The sequence below is a fragment of the Ursus maritimus genome, unplaced genomic scaffold (assembly GCF_017311325.1).
Source record: "Ursus maritimus isolate PB19 unplaced genomic scaffold, ASM1731132v1 scaffold_35, whole genome shotgun sequence".
Lineage (NCBI taxonomy): Eukaryota > Metazoa > Chordata > Mammalia > Carnivora > Ursidae > Ursus > Ursus maritimus.
In genome coordinates this window covers 24,543,287-24,560,753 of record NW_024426119.1, presented here as the reverse complement: position 1 = coordinate 24,560,753, position 17,467 = coordinate 24,543,287, and the positions used below count along the sequence as shown (strand labels likewise).

The window sequence follows — 17,467 nt, the reverse complement described above, 5'->3', positions numbered from 1 at the left end:
AGGTTAATATTTTAAATGATGAAACGAGGACACAACTATGTATTTTTTGGCAATCCTTGAAATACTTCTTTTATACTAATTGAGAATAAGGATCAAAATTTTGAGGAGATATTTCCAGGAAAAGTACATCAAGTAAATCTACATCCTTATTAAACATGACTAATTTCAAATACTGAATTTCGCTGATCATACATACAAATCATCAAAATTTATATTTTAGTCTACATGAATTTCAAACATCTCAGTATAACATTTCTATATTACGAATTATAAAAGAATTCATAACAACTCAATAGGCAATATGCAAGTTTATTTAAATAATTTAACACTGCACAGAAAGCTAATTTAGAAGTATAAAAATAGATGGTTTAGCAACCAAATATAAAGCACCACACAGAAGCAGATTACACATACACCATCAGGTCTCTGTAAGATTAAGGCAACATTAATATCTCAAATCATTTTATGAGAACACTTTACTCATATGATAGATATTATTAAAACACCTCAAATAGAGTCCACAATTTTTTCAGTATGAATCTTCCCTTCCAGTTTTGCCAATATATTAATGATTTCTTAAATACTGTACAATTAGTCTAGATTGACAAAGGGGCTATCAAAGCCACTATCTTGTTGGCTAGATAGAGGAGCAATTAATTTTCTCGAAGGCTGCCGACACACAGATGATGGTACTGTACCGCTCAGTTTTTTGTAATCGGACTTTAATATATCAGCTTTATGATGAGGAAGGTGTCTAAGAATCCTACTGATCTCTGGCTGGGAACAAAGGGTTTCTTCTGACAGGTCTGAAGTGTGACCACTCTGACATTCCATTGGTTGACAAATCTTTTTATTTTTCTCTGTATCTGAAAGACAACTGGCTGCTGAAAACTCTTTGAAATTAACAGCGTCAGCTGGTATATCCAGAGTTTCTTGTGGTCTACTGTGTAAAAATGACACTTCGTGACTGTTGCAGGGTAAAGTGGCACTGTTGGAATGCCAGCCTATGGAGTCATCCAGGTCCCCTCCATCCTTTACTGGAGTTTCCCGAACACCCAAACTTTGACTTTTCTCGGATGCAGCATTTTCACTTTCCATTAGTGGATTACACTTATACACTTTTAAACCAAGTCTTTCATTAGGACCTCGAAAGGTCGTATGCGTGGATCCAGATTCAGAAAGACTAGGGGTATATCTAGAGGGTTTATTTCCGAAGGATCCAAGAAACGGGTATGCAGCTGAATGCTGAAGTGATTCAGAGCCAGTATCACTGAGGTCTTTCTTCTTATGCAAACCAAAGCCTTTTTCACCTTCACAAGGAACAAACTCAGGAGAAACATTTTTTGGCAACATGTCTGGGTGTTTATAATTGTTATCCCCAAACTGGAAGCCTAAGTGTGATCCTTTGGAACCCGTGTGCTTTGTGTCCCCATGCTCTGCGTCCTCTAACCGTCTTCGTAAGTTACAAGCAGACCTTCTCTTAGGAACTTGGTCACACATACTTCTGGGGATAGTTTGTGTACTGTTTGATTTGCTTTCAGTGTGACGTGGTGTGTTCTGATTCACATCATTTCTTTTTGATTTTTCAACTCCAGTCAGCATCTCTGAAGTCAGAGGTAGTACTACTACATAAAGGGAACACAAAATTAGGGGAAAACAAAATTAGGAGAAAATTAACATTGAAAGAGGAGGAAAAAAAATTATGTTTTCATGTATTTCCGAAGAATGTTGTATTTTATTTTATTTTTTTTTTAAAGATTTTCTTTATTTATTCGACAGAGATAGAGACAGCCAGCGAGAGAGGGAACACAAGCAGGGGCAGTGGGAGAGGAAGAAGCAGGCTCATAGCGGAGGAGCCTGATGTGGGGCTCGATCCCATAACACCGGGATCACGCCCTGAGCCGAAGGCAGACGCTTAACCGCCGTGCCACCCAGGCTTGCCACAAGAATGTTGTATTTTAATCATTCTCAAAGAAAATACATCAATGCTGGACATTTAAAAATATTATTTTACATATCCATTAAAGTTAAGCAATTTTGTTACTAAAATCTGACATTATTGTCATGCATCTGATGATTTTCTGCAACAGATATCACATTTCAAGAGCCAACTGCCACGTTTCCAATTCTGCTCCGATGAAGAAAATTTGCTAGAAGAACCCCAACACCCAATGCCAGCATAAGCACACCTACACACACACAGAGTAAAAGCTAAAATGGAATTTCTGATTTAAGTACCTAAGACATAAAATCTGATCAGAAGCACAGCAGCCACATAACATAAAATCAGAGAAACCATACCTCAGGTGTGTACCTTGGTCCCTAGATCATGAAAAGGGTTTGCTTTTATTAGGACATATGCACAGTTGCCCCCAAATCTTTTACACTCAAGTTCCACATCACCACTCCCAAATTTCAACAAATAATCTTTGTGCTTTTTTAAAGAATGTCTACCAATATCAGACTTGTGGATTCCTGAACAATCTCTGCTTCAAGCTTTCTAGAAATTCAAAAGCCCCATTTCCCCACAGATATGTTCAAAATCCCCCAGTGTGACTGGCAATTTATTAATTTTTCACACATTTCCATCAGCTTTTGCTTTATATATTCTAAAGCTATTTAATTATGAACGGAAAGAACCCATTTATAGGTTCTTAGGAGTCTTCTTTCCCATTAGCAACTTCACTTTACTCCCTTTCAAGTATAATTTGCTTAATGTTGTATTTAATTTTATAATTTATCTAATATCAACACTTCATTGCTTAGTATATTATTAATTCCTTCACTTTGAATTTTTGATGTTGTTTTCATAGAAATAACATGTCTGAATTTTTAAAAAACAGAAATTATGGTCTTTTAATAAGTGAGTTTAACATATTTATGTTTAGTGTGATTGCTGATGTTTGACCCTACAGTAATTTTCTATTGACCCATGCTTCTAGTTGTATTTTTCCTCTTTCGTGATTCTGTTAGATTGAAACCTTTTCTTACAAATCTTCCCCTACTAGTTTGAAAGTTATATATTCTCTTTTTCTATTGACTAGCCTAAAATCTTAATACACATACTTAAACTTGTATTTTTCTAGCAATGGCTAGAGTTATCAGTAACTATATCCTTTCCTTGAAAATAGTAAACCTGTTAGACGTGTTTATTATTTTCCTCTGCAGTTCTTACATCCTTTTGAGACTACTATACTTTGCTAAAATTCTCAGGTCCTTTTATTTGTTCTATTACTTGTATCCATAGGTATAAGTTGTATTGGGTTTTTCTGCCTTGTCTTATTTTGAGTTTTGTGTCTTTTATCATGGTGCTGGCTTTCTATAGGTATTTGGTGATCCTTGGTTGAATGCTTATCTCATAGATGTTCTGAGTATGGTATCAGCTTGTTTAAAAAAGTTGAGAGTGTACGGGGTGCCTAGGTGGCACAGTGGTTAAGTGTCTGCCTTCGGCTCAGGGCGTGATCCCGGCATTATGGGATCGAGCCCCACATCAGGCTCCTCCGCTGGGAGCCTGCTTCTTCCTCTCCCACTCCCCCTGCTTGTTCCCTCTCTCGCTGGCTGTCTCTATCTCTGTCGAATAAATAAAAATAAAATCTTTAAAAAAAAAAGTTGAGAGTGTAGTAAAAGGAACAAGCTGAAGGCTGGAAAAATGCAATAGCTGGTACTTGGGGCACGTGGGCTCTACGTTCCTCCTTGGTGTGACTAGCCATCTAGAGCCTTGCCCTGTTCCGACACTCTTTGTTCCTGTTGCTCTTACTACAGCCCAATGTTGGGGGCAGGGGAAGGGAAAGCAGAAGGATTAATAAAGAGAGTGAACCCATCTGGTTACTGTGGTTCTAGAACACCAACTAATTACACTTACCTCACAGGTATCCCCTACAACATACTGCCTTCACATGTGGAACAGTTTTAATACTGCTCCTACTTACAGCTGTCATCTTCTGGCAGTTTTGAACTGCTTCCATCTTCAATCTTATACAGTCTTTCTTTCAGAGATTTCTCACAACTTTTGGTCTATGAATTGTAACTTTTTATTTTTTATTTATTTATTTTTAAAAATTGAGGTACACTTGCCATACAATGTTATATTAGTTTCAGGAATACGACATAGTGATTTAACAGTTCTAGACATATACACTGCTCACCGCAATAAGCATAATTAACATCACCAAACAAAATTATTAAAATACTATCGACTATATTCCTCATGCTGTACTTTTCATCCCTTTGACTTGCCTATTTTATAACTGGAAATTTTACCTTTTAATCTTCTTCACCAGTTTCACCCATCCCCACCCTCTCCCCTCTGGCAACCACCAATTTGTTCTCTGTATTAATGAGACTGTTTCTGTTTTATGTGTTGTTTTTTAGATTTCACATATAAGTGAAATCATATGGCATTTGTCTGTCTGACTTATTTCACTTAGCACAATACTCTCTAGATCCATCCATGTTGTCACAAATGGGAAGATTTCATTCTTTTTTTATGGCTGAGTAATATTTATGTGTATGTGTGTATGAAGTCTTCTTAGTCCATTCTTCTAGTGATGGACAGTCAAGCTACTTCAATGTCTTGGCGATTGTAAATAATGTTGCAATAAACATAGGGGTGCATATATCTTTGCAAATTAGTATTGTTGTATTTTGGAGGTAAATACCCGGTAGTGCAATTACTAGATTGTAAGGTAGTTCTATTTTAACTTTTTGAGGAATCTTTATACTGCCTTCCACAGTGGCTGCACCAGTTTGCGTTCCCACCAACAGTTACGGTCCCTTTTTCTCCACATCTTCACCAACATTTGTTTCATGTGTTTTTTATTTTAGCCATTTTGACAGGTGTGAGGTGATACCTCATTGGGCTTTTGATTTGCATTTCCCTGATGATGACTGACGTTAAACATCTTTTCATGTGTCTGTTGGCCATCTAGGACTTCTTTATAGAATGTCTGTTCATGTCTTCTGCCCATTTTTTAATTTTTAATTTTTGGATTATTTACTCTGTGGGTGCTGAGTTGAAGTTCTTTATATATGTGTGTGTGTGTGTATACACACACACACACATACACACATATACACATATTTTGGATATTAACCCCTTATTGAATATATCATACACACATATACACATATTTTGGATATTAACCCCTTATTGAATATATCATTTGCAAATAAGCTCTACCATTCAGGAGGGTGCCTTTTTGTTTTGTTGATTGTTTCCTTCGCTGTGCAGAAACTTTTATTTTGCTATAGTCACAATAGTTTATTTTTGTTTTTGTTTTCCTTGGCTGAGAAAACATACTCAGAAAAAAGCTGCTAAGGTCAATGTACAAAAGATTATTGACTATGTTTTCTTTTTCTTTTTTTTTTTTTTATGGCTTGAGGTCTTACAAATATTTAGGTCTTTCAAACATTTTGAGGGTTTTTTGGTGTATGGTTTATGAAAGTGATTCAGTTCCATTCCTTTGCATGTAGCTGTGCAGTTTTCCCATCATTAAAGAGACCATCTTTTCCCCATTGTATATTATTGCCTCCTTTGTCATAGATTGACCATATAATCATGAATTTATTTCTGGGCTCCCTATCCTGTTCTATTGATTTATGTGTCTATTTTTGTGCCAGTACCACAGTTTGATTACTAGAGCTTTGTCGTATAGCTTGAAATTTGGAATTGTGATACCTCCAATTTTATTCTTCTTTCTCAAGATTGCTTCTGCTATTCAGGGTCTTGGTGATTCCATACAAATTTTAGGGTTATTTGTCCTATTTTTGTGAAAAATACTATCAACACTTGCATTGGGATTGCACTGAATCTATAGATTGCTTTGGGTAGTATGGGCATTTTAACAATATTAATTCTTCCAATCCATGAGTATAGTATATCCTCCCATTTGTTTATATCATTTTCAATTTCTTTCATCAATCTCTTTAAGTTTTCAGAGGATAGGTCTTTCACCTCTGTCATTACACTTATTCCTAGGTATTTCATTCTATTTGGTGCAATTATAAATGGAATTATTTTATTTCTCTTTCTGATACTTTGTTATTAGTGTATATAAACACAACAGATTTCTGTATATTAATTTTATATCCTGCAACATTACTGAATTCATTTAATTCTAGTCATTTTTAGGTGTTGGATTTGGGGTCTTTTATGTACAGTATCATGTCATCTGCAAAAAAATGACAGTTTTGCTTCTTCCCTACCAGTTTGGATTTTTCTTGTCTGACTGCTGTAGCTAGGACTTGCAGTACTATGTTGAATAAAAGTGTTGAGAGTAGACATCTTTATCTTGTTCCTGATCTTAGAGGAAAAGCTTTCAGTTTTTCCCCATTGGCTATGATGTCAGCTGTGGGTTTGTCATATACGGACAATATCATGTTGAGGTATAATTCCTCTAAACCCACTTTGTTGAGAGTTTTTATCGTAAACTGATGTTGAATTTTATCAAGCTTTTTCTGCATCTATTGTGATGACCATATGGCTTATTGTCTTAATTTTGTTAATGTGGTATATAACGTAGATTGATTTGTGGATAATGAACCATTCTTGCATGTCCAGAATAAATCCCACTTGATCATGGTGAATGATCCTTTTTCATGTACTGTTGAATTTAGTTTGCTAATATTTTGTCAAGGATTTTTGCATCTGTATTTGTCAGAGATTTGGCCTGTAGTTTTCTTTCTTTTTTTTTTTTTTTTTTTTTTAATAGTGTCTTTTTCTGTGTTGGTATCAGGGTAATGCTGGCCTCGTAGAAATGAATTTAGAAGTTTTCCCTCCTCTTGTATTTTTTGGAAGAGTTTGAGGATAGGCGTTAACTCTTCTTCAAGTTTTTAGTAGCATTCACCTGTGAATACATCTCGCTCTGGACCCGTGTTTTTTGGAAACTTTGTAATTACTGATTCAATTTCATTTCTAGTAATTGGTCTGTTCAGATTTTCTAATTTTTTCCTGATTCTGTCTTAGAAGATTGTATATTTTAAGAAATGTATCCTTTTCTTCTAGGTTGTCCAATTCATTAGCATATAGTTTTTCATAGCAGTCTCTTAACAATTCTCTGTATTTTTGTGGTGTCCATTGTTCCTTCTCTTTCATTTCTAATTGTATTTACTTGAGTCCTGTCTCTTTTTTTCCTGAGGAGTCTGTCTGGGTAAAGGTTTATCAATTTTGTTTATCTTTTTAAAAAAGGTGACTAACATAATATAATAAAAAAATTATTATTAAAAAATATATTAAAAAAATAAAGATAAAAAAACCAGCTCCTAGTTTTGTTGACCTTCCCTACTATTTTTTTTTAAATCTCTATTTCATTTATTTCTGCTCTGATCTTTATCATTCCCTCCCTCTTACTAACTTGTTTAAAATCTTTTCCGCCATTTCTAGGAATGGAAGCAACTACAGGAAGCTGATGGGTATGCTCAGTCTGCCTACTCAAACTGAAAACTCTATATTCTTTTTTGTAGGTTTCCAGTTTAAGTAAAAGAGACACAACTTTATAAATTAACTCTCACTCCTTACATTTCTTGTTCCTTCTCATACTAAAAATATTAAATATTTAACAAAGAAGGGAGAAAAAAACCCTTCAAGTGACTCATTTTGACATACCTGACTGTGTAGTTTTGCTCTGGGATTTATTAGAAATCGGCGTTTCCAGCAATTTTGCCATTGTAGCAAGTTTGCTAGCAGCATTCATAATCTTTTTCTCAGCCCTGTGGGGAATTCCAGAATATTAAATTAATAATAGTTTAAAGGAAAAAATGAGTTTCCTTAGCCCCAGGATTTCTGTTTTCCTATTAGTTCTGCCAATATTTAGGGTAGTACAGACATAAGCTCTCTTAACCCCTAATGGCCGATCATGTAGAAATAGTTAATTTTGTGGTTAAGGAAAATGTTTAGAAAATGACAACATGCTGTCCCGGTAGTCTCAGGACACACTGTTTGTTTAGATTGAACTTACCCTTCCTGTTTTCCATTATCCTGCAAAATCTGTTGGAGGCAAGTCAAGTAATATTTGCGCATCTTTCGGGCGGTTTCTTGACGTTCTCGCAATACCTCTGCTTTTACCATTTCTGCAGCTCTTTCCTTACTCTCCTGAATATAACGAAGCATATCACCTAGTGGGGAGGTGGGGGAGGGAGTTGGTGGGGAGACAGGAATCCCCACAAAATGCATGTTTACTAGCAGTTTTTCAAAAACAGGGGAGGCAGACTTCAGATCAATTTTCTGAAAGATGAACTGACTAGAGGTATAGTTTAAACATTGTACTTTTCCACAATCATTAAAATGGAATGTTTCAGATCACTATTTTAGGAGACTCAAAGGAGAAACAATCTAAAAGTCCTTTTAGAATGATGATAGCAAGGGGCGCCTGGTGGCACAGCAGTTAAGCCTCTGCCTTCAGCTCAGGGCGTGATCCCGGCGTTATGGGATCAAGCCCCACGTCAGGCTCCTCCGCTATGAGCCTGCTTCTTCCTCTCCCACTCCCCTTGCTTGTGTTCCCTCTCTCGCTGGCTGTCTCTATCTCTGTCAAATAAATAAATAAAATCTTTAAAAAAAAAAAAAAAGAATGATGATAGCCACATATGTTAAGGAAACAGCATATTCTCTAGGAAAACACTGTCATATTCTAACACTAAGGCAAGAAAATCAATATGAGATACAGAAACTTACACATTTCAATTATGTATTGTCTGATTAAGAGAGGAGGAAAAAATATACATAAAGGGTGAGGAAGAAAGGAAGAAAGAACCAGACACAGAAAGGTAGAAGGAGGCAACATGAACTGGAGAGACTCATATTTCCATTTACTTATGCTCTGAAAATCCATGTTTCATTATTTATTCAATTCTTTCAGCAGCACTTATGAGTACCCAAATAAATATAATACTACAATCCATGAGAGATATGTACAAAATGCCAGGGAGAAGGATGAGACCTATGTTGCCCTCTGAAATATACGTTTAAAAATAGTTCAGAGGAGGGGCGCCTGGGTGGCACAGAGCTTAAGCGTCTGCCTTCGGCTCAGGGCGTGATCCCGCGTTATGGGATCAAGCCCCACATCAGGCTCCTCCGCTATGAGCCTGCTTCTTCCTCACCCACTCCCCCTGCTTGTGTTCCCTCTCTCGCTGGCTGTCTCTATCTCTGTCAAATAAATAAATAAAATCTTAAAAAAAAAAAAATAGTTCACAGGAATGCCTGGGTGGCTCAGTCGGTTAAGCATCTGCCTTTGGCTGGGGTCCTGATCGCAGGGTCCTGGGATAAAGTTCCACATCAGCCTCCCTGCTCAGCGGGGAGCCTGCTTCTTCCTCACCCACTCCCCCTGCTTGTGTTCCCTCTCTCGCTGGCTGTCTCTATCTCTGTCAAATAAATAAATAAAATCTTAAAAAAAAAAAAATAGTTCACAGGAATGCCTGGGTGGCTCAGTCGGTTAAGCATCTGCCTTTGGCTGGGGTCCTGATCGCAGGGTCCTGGGATAAAGTTCCACATCAGCCTCCCTGCTCAGCGGGGAGCCTGCTTCTCCCTCCACCTGCTACTCTCCCTGCTTATGGTCTTGCGCGCTCTCTCTCTGGCAAATAAATAACATCTTTAAATAAATAAGTAAATAAATAAATAAATAATAGTTCACTGCTTTCAAGTTTTCTTTTTATCTTTGATTCAACATGATTTGATTGAGACTACCATTACTTAAGGTCAACTTTTTCTTTTTTTTTTTTTTTAACTAAATCTAGGGCTACATCCTATCCCTAAAATATCACCACTCTGTTATATTAAAGATTCAATTCAAGAGGACTCTCCCTCAATATCAGTAAGCTTTTCTTGAAAATTAGATGCTCTATGCAGAAAATACTAACTGAAAGACTATTTCTCATTATTTGAAGTGGGACAATTAAATTGGAATACATGTCAACACAAAACCACAGCTAATGTCTAAAATGTTAAACAATACACATACACACAAGTCAGCATATGAGTATGAAAAAAATGCTTAAAATTTCACTTCCCAACTGATATGATTATTCACAAAAAGTTGCTTTGTTTGTTTTGTAGTAATATGACCTTTGTTGGCACCAGCAACAACTAAGAAGTAAATTGTCTCTATTGATACTGAGTGGGCTTTTCAAAACATCTACAAAAGATTCTGATGATCTAACAAATACATTTGGAACTTAAGACCTTCCCCACTCATTTTGTTAAATAGCAATTTTGAGAGGTAAACATACATTTCTCCTATATCAACACTGGTTATTGTTCTGGGACATACATACAATCCAAGCAATATTGTAATTAAAAAACAGGAGATATTCTGAGAAAACATAAAACCAAAGAAATGCTCTGCAAGGTATGCTGCATCGCCTCTTACTGCAAAGGACCTGATAAACAAATTTACATGTATGACTTAATCCATTATCGAAATAATGAGAAAGAACAGAATAATGCCTAGCTAGATCTATTTTCTGTGGTCTTTAAAAGCTATGGTGGAGGGGCACCTGAATGGCTCAGTTGGTTAAGCATCTGCCTTTGGCTCAGGTCATGATCCCAGGGTCCTGGAATCGAGTCCCACATCAGGCTCCTTGCTCAGCAGAGAGCCGGCTTCTCTCTCCACCTGCCATTCCCCCTGTTTGTGCTCATTCTCTCTCTGACAAATAAATAAAATCTTTTTTTTTTTAAATTAAATAAAAGCTTATGACAGAAAGTAATACTTGCTAATTTAAAACTCACATGACATTTTAGTTAAGTTTTAAGATTATGAAATTTTTAGTTTAACATTGGTGCCCAAAAAAGAACAGGATAATTAACAATATAAAGTAACTCTACCCTCATGTCACTTCCAAAAGATATTGGGCAAAATGATCCATTGCTGCATAATTTAGAAAAGGTGCCACTAATTTCTTCTAGAAAGCAGATAAGATCTCAGAACAAGGTAGTTTGGAAAATTCCCCCAAATTACTGACTGCTAGTAATAAAAAAAAAAAAAAAAAAAAAAAAAAGGCTCAAACCACCTTAAAATCTTGGGACTCTCCTCAGGGACTTACGCTTAATTTTTTTTACAGCTTTAATGTACTGTCCACGAAGTTCTTCCAAGGCCCTCCCATTGCACAGCAGGCAAGCATTTTCAATGGCCCCTTCTGACAATGACCTAAAAATGAACCAAATATTGCAAACAGATTGTTATATAAATATATCTATCTATATATTCCAATAACATCAAACGGAGATGTGCTAAAAAATACATATACATATATATATCAGGATCTTTACTATACAGTTATTTAAAATAGAAGAAAAATAGAAACAAATGTTATGGTTACTTAAAAAATTCAGGATAAATCCACATGATGAAAATACATACTGGTAGTGCAAAGCACATTATAGAATATTTAATGACATACAGAAATGTTTATCTTTTAACATTACATTAATAAAAGCTTACAAACTAGCTTACATGATAATCTCAGTTTTTGAAACATACACATGAGTATAAAGTGGCTTAAATGATATAAAACAAGAGGTTAACAAAGGGTATCTACTAGGAATAGGGTTTTGGAAGATTTTCTTTTTTAGACTTCTTGCTATATAACAAGTTTTATACTCTTAGTATGAATCTTATTGATATAATTGATATTAAAAAATTAAAAATACTTAGAAATAAACAATTTCTTTAAAATAGTAAAAGGTGGGGCACCTGGGTGGCTCAGTTGGTTAAGCAACCAAACTCTTGATTTCGGCTCAGGTCATAATCTTGGGGGTGTGACATCAAGCCCTGAGTCGGTCTCTGTGCTAGGTGTGGAGCCTGCTTAAGATTCTCTGTCTTCCCTTCCCTCTGCCCTTCCCTCCCCCCACACCCCCATCCCCTGCTCACACGTGTTCTCTCTCTCTCAAAAAAATAAACAAAAATAAATTTAAAAATAAAAATATTAAAAGTCTACCTTGGTGGTGTTTTACAAAGTGTTCTCAGTTCTTCTAATTTACTCTTCATGTCATTGTTTTCTTCTATTAATTCTTCAACAACTTTACTGTTCTCTTCTAAAAAAGAAAAGTAATGGTATATTGGTCATTAATCTTTTTTTCCCCTCAGTTTTCCTCTCCCTGAAATTCCCAGTGCAAATGTTTATAGCGGAGATTGTGGAAATGGCAGTTGCTCCCTGTCATTCATTTCCTGATGAGTCCTAATCTGACCACTCCCTGTTTCGGTTTCTCCCCACTTAAAATCTGTATTACATCCACATGTTGCTTTGGGTTACACACTGCCCTGGAATAGGTTTCCAACTGTTTCATATGCATCTATTTTGTTTCCCAGCTAGACTGAAGCTCTGTTGAAACATACTGGGTCTTCTATTTTCACATTCCTCTTGGATCCTGGTATACAGTCTATGCTCATATATATATGACCATTGAACAAGCACTGCCATACAAAATAAAAAGAAAATTAATATTAAGTAGGTACCACTTTCACAATGTAAGATTTTCAATTCTCTGAACTTCTAAAAAGAGGGTGAGGAGACTGATGGGAGTCCCTATGGAATGGAGGACAAAGCATGAATTTCAGAGTGAGAGAGACATGAGTTTAAATCCTAGCTCTGCTTCTTTACAAGTTAGATGAGCTTAAGCAAATTACTTACGCTTTCTGAACCTGAGTTTTTTCATGTGTAAAATGGAGATAGTATTACTTACCTTTAATAGAAATAAAACAATAGGTGCACAGCACCTTATACAAAGTCTAGCAATACCAGTGTTTAATAAATATGAACAGGACACGCCATGTTTCCTACCATGCCACCCTCTCAACACACCCTGTAAGTTGGGTAATGAACTATTCTATTCCTCCTAGTGATTGATATAACTTTTATATTTTTAAATCACTCACTCTTACTCCACCACTTCTCAATAAATGCTACCAGCACAGTAGGAAAGGGAATTTAAGAAACAAAAAAGCAACCATAATAGCAAAAACATTATGAACTAAGAGATGTACATTAAGACAAACACTGAAATCAAACTATCAAATGACTTAATTCTGACCCCAAACCCTTTTATCAGCCCATTGTTCTGAGCTCAGTACCAACTTCTTGGATTATTTCTAAATCTATGAATTATGGCACTACGCAGAATAACTATGATCACAATGTATGGTGCTAAATATTATTTGTAAATACTAATCTTATCCAGCAGCCTTTGTCATTTTATATGTAAAACAAATATTCTTGATTTCCATCAAATTTTTCAAGAGCTACAATTAGCTCATTTACTCTTCTGGCCTCTACCAAAGAGCTAAGCCATCACCATGGGAATTACAGTTGTTAAAATTTTTATCTCAAAATTCTTAAAATCCTGTCTTGCCTTAAAATAATGATTATCTATCTCTAACAGACTTGGTAAGCAGTAGGTGGGAGTGAAGCAGGCTCCTCTTAGTCAACATTATCTACCGAGTGTGCTATGTTGCCAGGTACTGTGCACTAAGTGCTCGGTCAGGACTTGATCCTTGTCATCAAGGCTATACTCAAAGGCCAATACAGACAAAAATTAATTACAAGGACGATATGATAAATGTTAGAAAAGTCATTGGAGCTGCGGGTAATGTCTAACAGAGGAAGCTAACCAATCTGGGGTGGTCAGGAAAGCCTCCCTGATGAAGCAATGCACCAGGGGAGGGAGGAGTAGGAGTTAGCCAGGCAATGTGATCAGGATGGGAAGACAGATGTTTTGGTAAACGGAGATGAAAACAGACAAGAGAAAAGAGACAATGAAATCCATACTCTGGCCCTATGAAAGAATAAAAGGGCTGGGGCAAGACAAGGCTAAGGGGCTGGCAGATGCTGAATCATGAAAGTCTTCTTACATGATGTTAAATAAAATGCATTGCCTACTGAAGGCTAGATAAGTCAAAGGACTTTAAACAAGAGAGTGTTGTGATCCGATTTACTTTTTTAAAAGGTCGCTGGAGCTACATTATGGGGAATGGCTTAGAGGCGCAAGATTGGAAGCAGAAAGAGCCAGGAGGTGACTGCTGTCCAGGCAAGCAATCGAGTTGAAATGTAGAAAAAAAATGAATGTATCTGTCTGTTTTTTTCTGGATCACACAATTATTTGGAACCCTTACATTCAATCCTTCATTCATTCAAACATTTATTATCTTCTGGCACATAATGGGCATCATGACTACAATGATGAACAAGACACGACATATTCCTTATTCTCAGGGAACTTATAGGTTAGAAAGGGCATCAGGCAAGTAACCAAAAAATTAAATACAGAATGGTAAGAGAGTAGGAGGAGCCAAGAGTGCTATGGGGCCACAGAGAAGAAGCCCATTTAACCCAGACGGAATCAAGGAGGGCTCGGCAGACAGGCATCTTTCTCAGTCGAACCCTAAAGGATGAGGAAGAGTTAGGCCAAAGGAGAATGAAAGGGTAAGGGGTAGGAGAGAGTGACAACACTGTATGCAAGGTCCAGCAGCACAATTCCTGACCAGCTCAGCAATCTGAGTATTTCAAACACACACAGTACAGAGCACAGGAGATAAGCAACCGTAAAAGGTAAGAGGGAGCGGCCTCAGAAGCTCCGTAGCCTCCCTGGTGCAGCAGGGCAAGAGGAGATAGCAGAGCTATCCCTTCCAGATCATCTCCCTGACAGCACCGTGAAGAATGGACTGGAAGGGTGCCAGACCAGGCCCGTGTGTCTTTGTGCACAACTTCCCCTTCTCCTAGAATGCTGTCCTCTTTGGCGAACACTTTCATCTTTCAAGGCTAAGTCAAGCCCCCCTTAACTCAAATAGAAGGAAGAGTTCACTCCCATCCTCTCTGCCAAGTTTACACAAGCACACCGCCAGGCGCAGTCGGTGCTGCAATTATTTATTAATCTGTTTTTAGGTCTCCTCACTTGATGATAAGCTTCTTGAAAGAAGGAAACAGTCTTGTACATTTATAGCAGACCTGGAATTCCGTCTGATGTATTCACTGCTGTGTCCCTAGTGCCTAGAATACTGCCTGACACATATTGGGTACTCAATATCTATTCAATCCAAAAAGGAAGAAAGGAATGTGACCTTTTAATCAGAGCTTCAATTTTCCTCTTTGTAGTTCAGGAATAATAATTTGGTCAGTAAAAATAAGGCCCAAATTAGTTTACATTAATCCTCAAAGAGAATCGGTGCCTACATTAACTAAAATGTCACATTTGAACATTTCAAGGATCAAAGAGATTTATACCGGTAGTAGTGCTACTTTAAATGCTAACCTCCAATTTTTTCCACTACAGCTTTGTGCTTTCTTTCTAAATGCTGAAGATGCCTACAGCATTTCTCCAGTTTTCTTTTCAGATCTTGACATTCCTGCTTTGCCTTTTCAAGTTCTTGGAAGCAGTGTCCACAGCATGAATCTTTAATTTCAAGGATCTTTTTCTTATCTGCAAAAATTAAATGATAGCAAACTTTTATATCAACTTAGACTATGAACTAAAAAAGAAAGGAAGGAATGCAGGAACAAAGGAAGGAAGGAAACCAGGTGACATGACTAAAGAAAGGCAACAGTACAACTGAAAAGAATGTGATGCTTAAGTGAGAGACCTGGGTTTAAATCTTCTTTATACTATTTATTGGCAGTATGGCTCAGAGTATATAACCTGAGACTTAGTTTTTTTAATATGTAAAATTAAATAATACCATCTATTTTAAAAATTGCTATGAAACATAATGTTCAGCTCATAGTATTGAATACCATTCCCCACTAAAAGGAACCAAGATCTTCAAGAAATGGCTAACTCCAGTACTGGGACAGGGTATATACAAGATGAATGCCAGAAAGAAATTCCTGAAAAATACAGGAAAGTCACAAGGACAAAGGAGCCAGTTTGAAAGGGCTCCAGTAGCTGAATATGGGGCAATTTGAACACTAAGTATATTAATGAATTATAAAATATTTAAAAAAGAGGAATCCATGAGCCATACCAATAATCCTACCCATAATGGGCTGGAAGGATAGACAGATGGATAAGTAAGTTAAGTTGATAGGTAAGTAGGTAGACAGATTGATGGACAGACTGATAAATAAACAAAAAGATAGACAAATAAGCACTCAAACTAACAGGAGGATTCACGATTATAACAACATGCCAAGTGCAAACTGGTGAAAGTGGAGAGAAGTCTAGAGCTGAAAAAATTATAATTTTGCAACCACCACAGTAAAGACTGAATCAGACAAGCATCATCAATGATTGCCACATATAAGAGAAGTGTTTAATGAGAAGGACATTTTCATGGTCTTTGAAGTGTCTCCCCACAGATTGCTTATTAGTTGTGAGGTGGAAGGAACCCACTGAAGAAAATGGGCAACACCGTGACCAGGTGCTCAAAGGAACTTCGGTAAAAGACAAATGGACACTGTGCACCTCCACGTGTGATGAGACATCACCTATGCAGCATTCCAGCCAACGAAACTCAACCTGAATCTAATTATGAAGAACTATCAAACTCAAAATGAGGAAAGTTCTACCAAAAGCGGGAGGTGGGGTGGAGTGGTGGGGAGAAGGGAGAGTAAGTCTTTCAAAAATGCCAATGTCATAAAAGTCAAAAAGAGGCTGTGGAAATATTCTAGACTAAAGGAGACTAAAGAAACATGACATCTAAAGATAACACCTGACCCTGGACAGATTCCTGTACTGTAGGGAGAAAAAAAATATGAAAGACATTATTGCGTCAGTTGACAAAATTAGAATACAAACAGGTTGATACAATATTTTCATCAAATGTTTAATTTACTATACTAAGGTTCTAAAAGAAAAAATTCCTATTTTTTGAAAATACACACTGAAGCATTCAGGGGTAAAACGGCACAATGTATATAACATCCTCAAATTGTTCAGGAAAGAAAATGAAATGCTCACATACACATATACACAGAAGAGCATAAAACTGTATACAACTTTATCAACAAACATATCTAGGTAAAGGATATATGAGTGTTACTTGCAACAATTTTTACTTTTGTAACTTTTCTGTAAGTTTGAAATTGTCTCCAAATGAAAAAACTATTTAAAACTATCAGGAGGTACAAATGTATGAAAACTGTGGCACAGTACCTGGCAGAGAGCAGCATACAATAAATAACAGCTATTGCTATTAGTAATATGTGGAATCCGTAAAATTTAAATAATATAAAAAAGATACAAAAAATAGATTCTTACTATTAATATAATTGACATAATAAAGTAGGAACACAAATTGGCACAGACTCAAAAACCGGTACCCAAAAATCTGATATAAAATCATTGGTTCAGCAAAATTATTCTTAGCTCCTTCCTGACTTTAGTCTCCTTTGAATGGTGCCATTTGTGTCCGTGAGCATCAAAGAATTAATGAAGCATCACACTGGTAGCATACATGGCATTTATATTTTTCATTTAAGATACTGTTGTAAAACTAGAAACCAGGCAAATGCCCACTGACAAGAGAATAAATTATAGTATGCTCATAGA

General features: G+C 36.5%; 1 protein-coding gene across 1 annotated transcript in view; it reads right to left on the bottom strand.

Annotated features, from left to right (window-relative positions):
* Positions 1–293: 293 nt before the first annotated feature.
* Positions 294–17,467, bottom strand: part of CEP152 (centrosomal protein 152) — a 91,362-nt gene continuing 74,188 nt past the window's right edge. Inside the window, exons 22-27 of the mRNA XM_008705934.2 lie at positions 15,233–15,400; positions 11,926–12,022; positions 11,032–11,135; positions 7,956–8,112; positions 7,604–7,707; positions 294–1,625 (exon numbers count right to left, since the gene is read on the bottom strand). Of these exons, the coding sequence (XP_008704156.2) occupies positions 592–1,625; positions 7,604–7,707; positions 7,956–8,112; positions 11,032–11,135; positions 11,926–12,022; positions 15,233–15,400 (1,664 nt within the window). The 3' untranslated portion in view covers positions 294–591. The remainder of the gene's footprint in view (positions 1,626–7,603; positions 7,708–7,955; positions 8,113–11,031; positions 11,136–11,925; positions 12,023–15,232; positions 15,401–17,467) is intronic.